The sequence below is a fragment of the Eublepharis macularius genome, chromosome 10 (assembly GCF_028583425.1).
Source record: "Eublepharis macularius isolate TG4126 chromosome 10, MPM_Emac_v1.0, whole genome shotgun sequence".
Classification (NCBI taxonomy): Eukaryota; Metazoa; Chordata; class Lepidosauria; order Squamata; family Eublepharidae; genus Eublepharis; species Eublepharis macularius.
This window is the reverse complement of record NC_072799.1, coordinates 28,103,892-28,116,670: the sequence shown is the minus strand read 5'-3', so window position 1 is coordinate 28,116,670 and position 12,779 is coordinate 28,103,892. Positions and strand designations below refer to the sequence as shown.

General features: G+C 41.5%; 1 protein-coding gene across 1 annotated transcript in view; it reads right to left on the bottom strand.

Annotated features, from left to right (window-relative positions):
• Positions 1–12,779, bottom strand: part of BANK1 (B cell scaffold protein with ankyrin repeats 1) — a 288,974-nt gene that overhangs the window by 27,721 nt on the left and 248,474 nt on the right. Inside the window, exons 10-11 of the mRNA XM_054990418.1 lie at positions 10,474–10,767; positions 3,622–3,888 (exon numbers count right to left, since the gene is read on the bottom strand). Coding sequence (XP_054846393.1) covers positions 3,622–3,888; positions 10,474–10,767 — 561 coding nt within the window. The remainder of the gene's footprint in view (positions 1–3,621; positions 3,889–10,473; positions 10,768–12,779) is intronic.

Here is a 12,779-nt window from a genome sequence, read left to right as displayed (position 1 = left end):
CTCTCTGATTTTATTTTCTCTGCCTTAACTGCCTGATGTAGGATGTTGAAGCAGCAAAGACTGATTTGCTCCATTGGAAGCACCACCTGGTATGACAAAAGCTCTCAAATATCATTGATGACATTATACAAGTCTTGTTGACTTGAAGGAAACACTGGCAGTGAATGAGGCAACATTAGAGAAAATTGTGCTTTGAATTAGAATTTGCCTCTTATCAGATCATCAGAATAAAGCTGCATTTCAAGCAAGAGCTAATGGCTGTAAGGTTAAGACATGCCTCCCCTTCCCCCAGACATTAAATCCCAGCAAAGATAGCCAAATATCAGTAGATTAATTAGCTTGGGAAAACAGGTTCAAAAGACTGAGGGCAGAGCTGTATGTTCCATGTAGTTCTGTGATCTTTTTACCTGACCCTTTTCTTTATGTAAAACATAAGGCAGATGCTAGAGAGGCAAGCCAGAGATTTAAAAAGGTAGACTGCCATTTGGGGGCAGGCGAGTGGGGGCTTTCCTACTTTTTCCTTTGTCTCATTTCCCACTGAAAACCAGGCCCCTACAGCTGCTTTTGACTTGAGCGGCGGAAATTGACTAGTGTCTGTATTCCTCCTGTGAGGGCAAGGCAGTTTCCAGTAGGCAAATGCAGCAAGGGAAAGGGTTAAATAGCACCTGCCCCCTGTAAAAAAAAGTCAATATTGGTTAAACTTATTATGGATCTATACAGGGCTTTTTTAAAGCAGGAACACAGTGGAACAGAGTTCCGGCACCTCTTGAAAATGGTCACATAGCTGGTGGCCCCGCCCCCTGATCTCCAGATGAGTGGAATTTAGATTGCCCTCTGCGCAGCGGCGTGGAGAGCAATCTAAACTCCCCTCTGTCTGGAGATCAGGGGGCGGGGCTGCTAGCCATGTGACCATTTTCGCCAAGGGCGATTTAAACTTAAAAAAACTTTCCCCTTGTTCCAGCTGACCCAAAGTGACATCATTGTGCGGTCCTGAGTTCCATCACTGAGTTCCACCACCTCTTTTCCCAGAAAAAAAGCCCTGGACCTACATATAATGAAAAGTTCTTCCCTGAGTACCATGTTCAAGCAAGAACTGACTTTTAGTCCAGCTGACTTCAGTTTTACAGAAATATCAGCAATGTAGTTTTGATATACCAGATCAAACCACATTGCTAACCTTTCTGTAAAACTAGTCAGAGAGGCCGTTTGTGAACAATTTAATCCTTTCTTTACTATTCCCATCCCAGAAGGCACCACCTCATTCACTTTTCCACTCCGCCTAAAACACATACTTCACTTTTAACATCCGTCCTGATCCCCCTCTCATGCCGTACTCCATGTCTGTAAGCGCATTTCTTCATGCTTAACTCATATATCCAGAATCAGAGCAGGATCAAATACTGGAACGCTGAAAGGTAAGGCAGTGGGGAGGCAGTGGCTGCAGGGTTTTGCTTCATTCCTCCAAGATCTCAATTTGGAGTTAAAACACACCCCTTATTCCATTATGGAATAAATATAAATTCTCTTATCATATCTGATGTGACTCTAAGGAAGACCATGTCCACATTACCCCTTCCTTTTTCCTCTCCCATTTAAATTCCAAATGGAAGTGGGTTGAATCAGACAAACATATAAACATTAACCACAGTTGGCAGGTTTCTTCACTGGCAATCTTCTCAAGGGATGCTGATGAGTCAACATCAGGCACAGAGTCCAAAAGTACTCCTTCCCCCGCAGCCCGAGGCAATTCTCTACGGTCAGCAAGGAGCTACATCACAGATCATTGCAAGCAAACCTGCACCTGTCTGTGGTTAAACTGTACTAACTTCAGTCTCCAGGGCAGATGATCTTGCGCTAGTAATGAGTGCAAAACATTCCACTATGTGCTAGGAAACAAAACGCTCTCATACATTTATTTAACAGTTATTCTGGCACTGTGTAATTGGAAGCATATTGAAATAACCTGGCGAAGAATATTAAAAACTCAAGGAATGGGAAGGGAGCACACCGGGAACGCACACCATCTGGACGCAGAGCAATTTGGCTTTGCTGTGCAGCTTCATCTCATGATGAAATTTCCCTGAAACAGAATGTTTATGCAGGTCTAAATTGCACAACGGCCAGGAAAGAGGGAAGGGACCCACTCTCCTATTTTCAGAAGAGGACAACATGGCCAATACAAATCAGTTCTCACATGAGACAAGTTTAACTTGCTTGTCTCAAGATATTTACACTACAAACAAACTTCCCCCCCAAGGAACCCTGGGAAACGGTAGTTCTTTAAGTGAATTAGTGATCTCTAATGGAGGATTCTTGATACTGTAGTCTATTTGGTTCCAGTGGGATATCATGACAGTTAAACTGGTATAAAATGGATGTAATTACCATTAGAAGTACTCATGGGCTTTTCTCTCTGAGAAAAATAATTCAGCTTCCGGGTTTTCTGCCTACACTGATGCTTTCTGTTTCTATCTAGTTTGGAGGAACTCAAGGGTACAATTGTCACTCTGTCTACCACCCAGAAATATCTGCATTCTAGCAGCAGACCCTGTTGCCTGCTTCTGAATTCATCAGGGGACTGTCCAGGGGAATTGTGGCTGGTCTGAAAGTTGCTCACTTGAGATTTTGCTACTGCTGTTGCCACAGCTACTCCAGAGGAGGAAGGGCTTTCTCTCGAATTTGCTTTTCCATCCAAGGAGTAGTTAATGATGCCTGTGGTTTCATTTGCTGGTTTTTTTTACAGGATACAGGTTTAGTGTTCATACACCTAAGTAGGTCAGTGATTTTTTCAGTGCCAGATGCCCAATTAAACATGAATACATGAGGTTGTCTCTAGACAGAATCAAACCATTAGTCCCTCTAGACCAGTAGTTTTCCAGGCCCCAGAAGTCTTTCCTAGCCCTGACATCCTGCAACTAGAGGTGCTACAGGTTAAAATCAGGATGTTACGTATGCAAAATACTTGTACTGTTGCTGAGCACAAAGTACCTCAAAAATGCATCCATTTAGTACTGCACTTCTGCATCCTTTTGCAAACCAATACTTTTGGTACTGAATGCAGTTGTAATTTAACTTGCTATATTTCCTTGATTGATTCACTGTCCCTAATAACTGTTCATCCACTGTCAAAAACACTGTGTTGGATTCCATGTACCAGCAATGAAGGCACAGTGAAGGTGGAGAGATCTCTTCCTCCTTCACCTTCCCTCAGTTCTCTCGGGAGCCCTAAGACTGAAGGTTGGTGGGAACTGCATGGACAAAAAGACTGGTCACAGGTGGAGACTGTGAGGAGGCAGAAGCACCAGAGGCAGGTAGGTGGTTTCATTTGCTTTCGTCTCCTCCCTGCAGCCCTCTGAGTTGTATGACTTGTTGTACATGTGGGTTTCTCAGCTCCCAGGATCATCTTTCCTAAAATCACAGAGGGCTAGTGGAGGAAGGGAAAAGTGTGAAAAGTCTGGTCCTAGCAGTATGTTATGTTATGTTAGCAGCACCTAGAATGAAACCCACAATCTTGTAGCATCTTTTACGTTTGCCATTGCCAGAATTGAAGTGCTGATTTTGGTCTGACAATGAAGCAGGCATTAAGGAGTCTCCTGAAGACTGAATGCCAGCAAGGGTTACCTTGTGCTATGTACGGCGTGACCTCTTCTTTTACAGGGGCAGATGAAGAAGGACGGGGGGCAGGTGCTGGTGGCCGGTTCATAATAAAGGACCGGCCTTCTTTTCTTCGTTTTTCAGTAGCACTGGCCAGTATTGCATCATATATACCATCATCCAGCTGAGCAGCTGTGTATGGATCTTCCTCTCCTACTTCCTTGGAGTCATCCTCTTCTTGCAGGTCTTCAAATGCATCTTCATTATTCTTTTTGTCTTTAACTATTTCTTCTTCTGCAAAACACAAGGATGCCTTCGTTATTCAGATTCTAGTGATTTCAAATGCCTGGGTTACTAAGCTAAACATAAACATCAGCAAAAGCCTGCTAATATAAAGCTTCGTTTTAAGATTGCATGCTGAGAGCCTTATATTCCATTTTAAATTTGGGTAGTTGAATTTGAATATATCCCCTTAAGACCTCAATCATCTCTACAGTGCCTATTAGAGACAAAATGGGCTTTAAAAAAAGAATACAATTTGATTGGAATGAAGTGTTTTGAACTTAGCAAATGCTAAGCAGTACTATTATCAGCGCCTCACATTTTTAATGAGAATGTAGAAGCTGGGTTGGTTCTAAGGTCAATGGGAGCAAGCTGCATAAGTGAATTATGCAGTTTTGAAAACCGCGACCATATATACAAACATCTACTTAACTGAATGTACCTGCAGCAGTATGAAACAGTCAGTGAAGTCATAAAAAATTCTTATTCAGTCTAGCACCAGATTTTGAGTCTTTAATGTTATAGGTTTCCTACACAGAAAGTGTAGGCAATGGAATTTGCATGAAGATGGTTAGTCACATGTGTTGGTTCTTGGTTGTCCTTTTCCACAATATACATTATTTTTGGGAGAATTTCTTCCTAATTTATGGTTTGTAATATGATGATGATAATATTGGCATACTGCTTCATAGGCTATTAGAGTGCCCAGAAGGCTAGACTAGACAAGACAGCGGCAGCCATGTTTGTTTGTTAATGAGTCTATCCCTTTCATCTATAAAGTAGGATATAAAGCAGGGTACGGGTGAGGGGAAGTTAACAATCTCCTCAAATACTCTACCTTGCTGACCTCCTCCTATGGTCAGTCCAAAAAATGTTTTTTTCTAGCTCAGCTCACTTCTAATATTGGAACTGGATTGACCAAAATTGCAGTCTGGAGAATGGACCATAAATGTTTTTGTTTATTGGTTTAATATTTGCGCAAACATGTTCTAAATGTACAAATGATGTTAAAGCAACTATTTCTCAGTACAAAAGCCATTTCTCAGTGAAAAAAGGAAGGTAATATTCTTCTAAATCTGCTGTGTGAAAAACGAAATGTCAACAGACTTAAAGTTACATGACTGGCTGTTATTAACTGCTTTAAATATATGTTAAAATTAGCAAATTTTTAGCATTTGAGGAGTATTCCATCAGGAAAAGAAATACATAGAGCCTATTGAGGACATGAACAATGTTATGTCACTGAATTTGCTTGTGGTTTGGAGTTTCAGATTACTCTAAGGGTATACAATTGGCAGAAATTCTATCAGTTTAATGGCAGTATAAGTGACATCATTCCCCCATTCAAGAACCTTGGGTGTTTGGTGCAGGTGCTGAGAATTCTGTTAAGAGATCCCAAATCCTTCTCAGACATTCATGAATTCCCTGAATGGGGCACTGGCAGTAATAAGTTATCTCTCAGCTTCTCTAGATTCTATTCTGGAGCTAAATGATTCGGTCTTACACAATATCTCCACTGCTTCCTCAGTGTCCCAACTGTTAATTCTGTGGGAACTTGTTTTAGAAATGGTTGATATACAAGCTTTTAAAGAAAAAACATGATTTGTTCTTCATATAGTCAGGGATATTTCCTTCATCACAATAAAAAGACCTGTCACCCATTAGATTAAAAAAAAACCCTGCAATATCAAGCATTAGATTTAAAAAAACTACAATATCAAGGAATACACTGTCCTGTTATTTATTACCATTCTTCTGACTGTGGTCACTTTTTGGTCTCTGAAGAGCCATAGGATTTGCCCCTGCTATAGTAAATAAACTTTCCCTGGAAAGGGTAGTCAGGTTCCAGATTGCTTTTTAACTATTCTTATGTGGTACCTGCAATAAACGATTCTCTAAAATACGTAGAAGGATGACTCATTCCAGTTCCTCTTTGAAAAGAAACTATTAACAACTCCTCAAAAGATGAAACCTATCTAATGCTTCATAGAAACACAGGACAATTAAACTGAAAGATTCATACAGAAAGGATATTAACTGTTGCTGCCTGGAACTGGGGTGTGCATCTGTCTGTTTATAGACAAATTGGTGACCTATAGAATTATTCATGTGTGGTGCATCCATGGGCCATTCTGAATTCTGTCCAATAAATCTTTTTTTAAAAATCCCTTCTCCAGTTTTCTTGTGGGAAAAGTAGCATTTCAGTGATACCAAGGAAGGGGAAAGTGCTCCATCTTGCGGGAGAGTGATATGTTTATGATCTGTCTTTTAATCTTCTTTTGCACGTTTTTCTTTTTAATTTCTTCGTGGAAATGAAACACTGTGCCTAAATGTCTTTAGTGTTTTGTATCAAATGAGTGCATGTCCTGTAGAAACAGCAGTTAAAGAAGCTCACCTTTTATTGTAATACTTTGTGTGTTACTACACTGCAAACTTGTATCAGTTTAATTACTGTGATTTCCCCCAAAGTACTGGCAATTGAAGTTTGATGGTGATGCTGAGAAATCCCTCATAGGGATCTTTTCACAGAACTACCATTCACAGAACTAGGGGTTCTCTTAAATACTCAGAGTCCATCTTATTTATTATCTAATCGCCAAAAGCTGGCTTCCTGTGTGGATAACCAGATCCTCACAATGGGGCCAGGCACAATTAGCATTTTGCATATGTGGCGGAACTCCCAGTTTGGTAGACAATTCCCTTTGTTAAAGAAACAAAAACAAACCTAATTTTGAGGTAGCTTCTATCTAGAAAAGTTAACTAAACCACCATAGTTTGGGAAGTTTATTTATTTATTTGGATGTTTACACCCTGCTTTTCTCCCCAAGGGGGTCCAAAGCATCTTAAAACATCATTCCCCGGCTCCATCATTTTATCTTCACAACATCACTACTTAGGAAGGTTTAGGTGAGTGAATGGGTCCAGCTTCCATGGCTGAATGGGAATTTGAATCTGGCTTTCCCCAGTAGTCTGACATACTAGCCTCTGCATTATGCTTGCTGTGAACGAAGGAATGGACTTGCAAGCCCTTCTCAGCTCCTTCTGATTGGATCCTTGGGAGGTCAGTAGTCTACTCCACAGCCACCCCAAGTATCCATTAGGCAACATGCCCTTCCTCTTGCTTCCCAAGATACCAATTACGACAACAACCTTGTGCTTATATACTGCTCTTCTGGAGAGATTAGTGCCACACTCAGAGCAATTAACAGGCCGGGGTTGTTATTATCCCCACAACAGACACCCTATGAGGTAGGTGGGGCTGAGAGAGCTCTGTGACTGATCCAAAGTCAACCAGTTGGCTTCAAGTGAAGGAGTGGGGAATCAAACCCGGTTCTCCAGAGTAGAGTACTGCTGCTCTTAACTACTACACCAAACTGGCTCTCAAACTGGCTAATCACCAACTGCCACCAATGACTCTTAGCAGTCTTATCTCCTGATGTAGGTCTGACTCTGACACTCTGTGTCTGTGTTGCTGTTTAGAGGCCTGCCTGGATGCTGTTCCCCTACTATGCTTCTAAAAGCAAGAGCAGGGGGGATCTATGACAACTTTGCACTTTCAAGCTATTGTCTCCCAGGGGTAGTGAGCTTCTCTGCTACCTTTCCCATTTACCGCACTTTAGTTAGCAAGACCAAATAGGCCTGGTGAGTTTCCAGAGATCAAACTTACAAGGTTCAAAATATTAGGAAGTTTAAATAAAGAAATAATAAAATATACAAGTTCTGTTCAAGTTTTCAGGCTAAGCAAGAAAGTAAAGCAAAAAAAACCCAAAACCAGGGCGAAACCCACAGTTCTCTTGCCCGGTTCTAGGTGTGTCCCTAAATGATGTCTGACTTAAGACAAGTGAAGTTTACTTGAAGTTGTGGCAAATTAGATTTCATTGTTATACCTGAGGTCTCCAGGCTGAGAGACTTCTCCATTGTCCCCTGCCTCAGGGACAAGATGGAGCCCCGAGATGAAAGTTTAGTCCATTATGGCTTGTGGCCATCCAAAAAGCTGTTCAAAATCAAAGAGAGAGTCCTTCCTCCTGTCATGGGAATGTATAATCTACTCTAGGAGAGTTCATCCTACCAGGGGATCATTTGGATCTTCCTGCCCCAAAAGGAAGAACTTAGTTGCTACCCATTTGGCTGTTAGCTGTCTTTGTTTTCTTCTGGTATAACCTGGCAGCAGGGTGTGAATTAATAGCCATTGTCCCGCTTCTGCCAGCATCATTAGTATAACTAAGGGCTGGTGTGGTCAGTGCTAGGAGATTTGAGACTATCTCCTATCTCCACTATCTCCTTTCCCCCATTTCCTCCTTTCTGCCTGCTATGAGTTTGCAGCTGGTTTTGAGCACATGAACAGAGTGTAATCATAGTGAATGCAATAGTGGGGTGAATTCCTGGGTGGAGGGCATTTCTCCACAATGGCTGTAGCAGCTCTGGCACTGGCCAGAGAAGGAGGAGTACAAGGAGGAAGAGGTGAATGGAAGGAGGAGCTGCAGGAGGCAAACCAGGGCTGGGTGGTTGTGCTGATGATGCTGAGTCAGAGTTGCAGACAAAAAAGAGGGTGGAGGGAAAGCCCACACCACCACCAAGGAATGGAGGAAGTGGAGACAGTAGTGGCAGCAAGGTTGGAAATAGGATTTCCCTTCCCCTTACAAATTCAACTCTTGTTTATTTTTATTATTTAAAATTTTGCACCTGCACTCTCATCATAGAGCAAAAAACCCAGAGCAATAAAACAAATAACACAGCAGTTAAAATAAGCTAATGAAGATGGTAGTAAAAAGAGCACTAAAACCAGCAATGCAAAACACCTAACAATAAAGGTGAGAAATGAAAAATAACAATAGCAACAAACTCAGCCAATTCAGCATAGGTCTGGGAAAAATAAAAAATGTTTTCATGATATGGCCCAAGTAGCAATGAGGTCTCCAAAGCACCCTGCTAAACGGATGCAGATACGGGTTCCAAATGTTAGTGTGTTCTTGGGAACTCTGTGCCTCTGTCTATACACCCATTTGCACACCCAACACTGAAGAAAAAAAAGGGCAGGATCTGCTTCAGATAAATGTTAAGAAAAATATAATGCTGGCTTTTCACAAAAGATGCAAAACTGAATTATTCAAGAGGGCTTTTTACTCAGATAGGAGGGCTGTACTATAAGGAAGTGGTCTCAAAGAGATTCATCAGTAAAGGGATAAGGAGGCACCACAGACTTCACTCCTATTGCTGCAAGTATGATAAACCACAGATTCTGCTACTGTTGCTATAAGTATGAGCCTACTGTGTAGTTCCTATGTTGTTTAATATGTCAGTCTTAGAATTGCTTGTGCTCTGTTTCAGCATTTCTTCAGCTCTGTATTGGATTTCTGTTGGTTTTTTAAATCTTTGCAAATTTGCATGTTTATTATTGAAATGACTTTGAAATTGAGTGTACTGACTCACACTGTGCAATCCGCCTTGAGTCTCAGTGGGAAAGGCAAACTATAAATAACGTAAATAAAAAATAATTAAAGAATACATCCAGTATATATGGACAGAAAATGATCAGCAACAACTTTTACTTTTTTGTATTCATGTTGATGATTCAACGGGCAGTGGTGGCCTGAAAAGAAATCTCTCCTCACTTGGATGAGCTCAGTGATTCAGTCTTAAAGTCCTGATTTCTTACCTGAAATGTCCTTAACTCTCATGTAAATTGAATGCAGGGGCGTTTTCACACTACTAACTTGCTTCCGTAACGTTGCGAAACGTCGCGCAAAAACACGGAAGATAGCGTCTTCTTGCAAGAGTTTTGCACGACATCGCGCAAAACTCTCGCAAGACGACACTGTCTTCTGTATTTTTTGTGTGACGTTTCGCAACGTTACGGAAGCAGGTTAGTAGTGTGAAAACGGCCCAGTTCAATGTGATCACTCTTATGGCATTCTACAGTTTGGTCAATTTGGGCTTATCTATTGAACATATAGAGAATCCTACCTCAAGAAAGGACTTTACTAGGTAACTTTATGGATCTAAGTCCGTGGGCTGGTTCAGATCACCAGTTTAGTCCTGTGTCCTGTGCCCTGCCTGCAGAGGTTGATGATAACCTGGGAGATGACAACCCAAAACAGGGCATTTGGGGTGGTGTCACCTCTCCTTTGGAAAGGTAGGTACCCACTGAAGCTCACTGGGTACCTACCTTACTTTTCTCCAGGCACCAGGTCAAACCATTTATTTTTATCCAGGCTTTTAAGTGAGGGGCTCCATCTTTTAACATTGTTATTATGGCCTGCTTCTATCTAGATGCCTCTTGATTTTACTTTATAAGACACCTGGAGAGGTAGCATATACATTTTCTATATAAAACAAATGAATACAATAATGTTATTGTCAACGTGATGAGCATGCATGTGTGACTTGGCCCTGCACATGCCACAAACTTATTGTTCAAATAAAAATCTGAAGTTTCATTAATTCCCAGAGATATTAGACTGGGCTTTTTCCTGTTTGCTTCCCGTACCAGTGCAGTAACATCACAATACTGTCATACTTCCTCCCATCATCAATATTTTTTAAAAAAACGACTGTAAATATGTGGGAGGAGAGATTTATTTCCCCATGATTCTGTACCTGGAGACACACAGAGAGCTTCTCCTTGTCTCAGGGCTGTCAGCTGGACACGAGGTGGCAGTGGAGGCCCTTCCTCACAGGTCACGTCTCTTGCGTCAGCTTCAGGGTCCCCCACATCTATAGTACAATATAAACTGTTGTCATGACATGAATCTTCCACAGTCTTATTTGCTTCTTCATCGGCGCTCTCCTTGGCCACGCTTTCCTCTTCGTTCTCTTCCACTTCAGCATCTAGTCCTGCTTCATTCTGGATTTTCCAGCAGGCTTCAGACTGCTCCCTTGTACTAGGCCTGGCTGTTGATGTTAGGAGGATGCATTATTATTCCACTTAAAACATGCCATCTGGATACAATTCCTATTTTGCAGATTTCCACAGAAGCAACAGCAGTGTGGTTAATAAAACTTTTATGAACTAATACAGCAGAAAGCTGTCAAACGTATAACTCTGGTGAAGGAGCGAGTAAAATATTTATTAAATGAACAGTGGAGGCTTTCATTAGATTTGCAACTCCACTACACAACACATTCGTGCACGTGACAACATTAGGCTTTCTCCAAATTATTGCAGAGACATTGTGCCTGCCCTCCTCCTCTCCAATCCTCCCAGGCTCAAAGTGCCTTATTCTTAACACAGCACAGCAGAATGGGTAAGAGAAGTGAATTGTAACTGGTGCAGTGGTATATGCTTTGTTCTTAATAGACTGTGGCTTGCCTGCTTATCATTTAATATTCTCTAGAATGGTATTACCCTTGGGAGAAGCAGTTTAACCATTGTGAAGACTGTTTGTGAGGGGTTCAATATGGCTTGGTTCTGAGAGTCTCTACATGAGATGCTGGGGTACATGCCTGTTAAGTGTTAGAAGATGCAATGTTAGCCGGGAAGCATAGTTTTGAAAAACAGAGCCAGCAGAGATCACTCTGGAGGGGACAGATTCTCTCACAGCCTTCTGCCACTTCTGGTATGCTGGTCTGTCTCCCCTTCTGGAGTTTTTACCCTGCCGCCTTGCTGCTTAAAACTTTGAACTTGTTGGGGAAAAAAAGGTTTAAAATAGCTTTAAATCAGAGGTGCAATGGATCTTGAATCAATAGAGAGTCAGCACACGAGTTTAGCTTTTAAAAAAAACATTTACTTCTAAAGGGAAAAGGGTCACAGGATTGCTACAAAACAACAAAGCCTGGAGCTACATTTTCTCACTACTGTTTACAACAAAGAGCTGGGATAACAGAATGGAGAATCTTCTTCTTCCTCCTTCTTCTTGACCCTGAAAGAAAGTCACCTGACCTGTTGACCAATAACAGTTTACAAACACTCTCAAGTTTCCCCGGGCTTGCAGATTATTGGCTTTGAGCCAGGTTCCCTTTCCAGGTCAATCTAAACAATAGCATGGTAGGTAAACACATTAACCCCATAATGACTGAATCTCAGATCTTGCAACACACATATATTCCAACAGAATTAACCAAGCCTCGGTAGGGCAAAGGCTCCAGAAGGGGAGATGTCAGAGATGGCGGAGGGCTGTGAGAGTGACCTTTGCCAGCTGTTAGCACTGACTACGCTTCCTGGCTAACATTGTGTCTCCTGACACATGAAGAACATGTGTCAATAGTATTGTGTAGAGAGACCCTCGCCATCTGCAGACAGAAATGACAAATCTGTCATGGAAGAAGAGACTTTTATAGGTTGTTCCCAGTTTGGATAAATGATACTTCTCGTGCATTTTTCTACCTTCAGAAACAATGCTTTAAGTCCATTGAACCATCCACGTCTTGAGGGTGCTGGATCTTCTGGGATGTGTCCCAGCCATTTGGCATTGACTCCACTGAAGTAGATTGCCTAGCTACCATAGATAGCAACTTCAAATGCCACCAAGGGGATACAAGGCCCACGTGGAGGTACAAGAAAGAGAACCCATTTCAGATAGGAAAATCTGACAGGCAGGCACATAGTTTGTCAATCACCTGTTCTGCAACAGGAAATATCACAGTAGTTGGTACCTGCTTCCATCCTCCCTTGGCCTTTCAGATCTTGAATTATTCAGATAGGTATCGGTAATAATTTTTTTTTTAATTTTTTTTTATTTTTCATAACTACAAAACACTACACCAGACTATCACAAGGAAAGGGAAGAGGGAAGGGACAAAGGGGAGTGGAAAAAGAAAAAGGGGGGGGGAATGAACTACAAACACTAAACACTACACTTCAATGTTTCCCTTCATACTGTCATAATACAAAAATAGCTCCATAGAATAATGATGGAGTGGTTAATCATACAGAGAATAAACATTTCAAATTCTGATTAAACTTT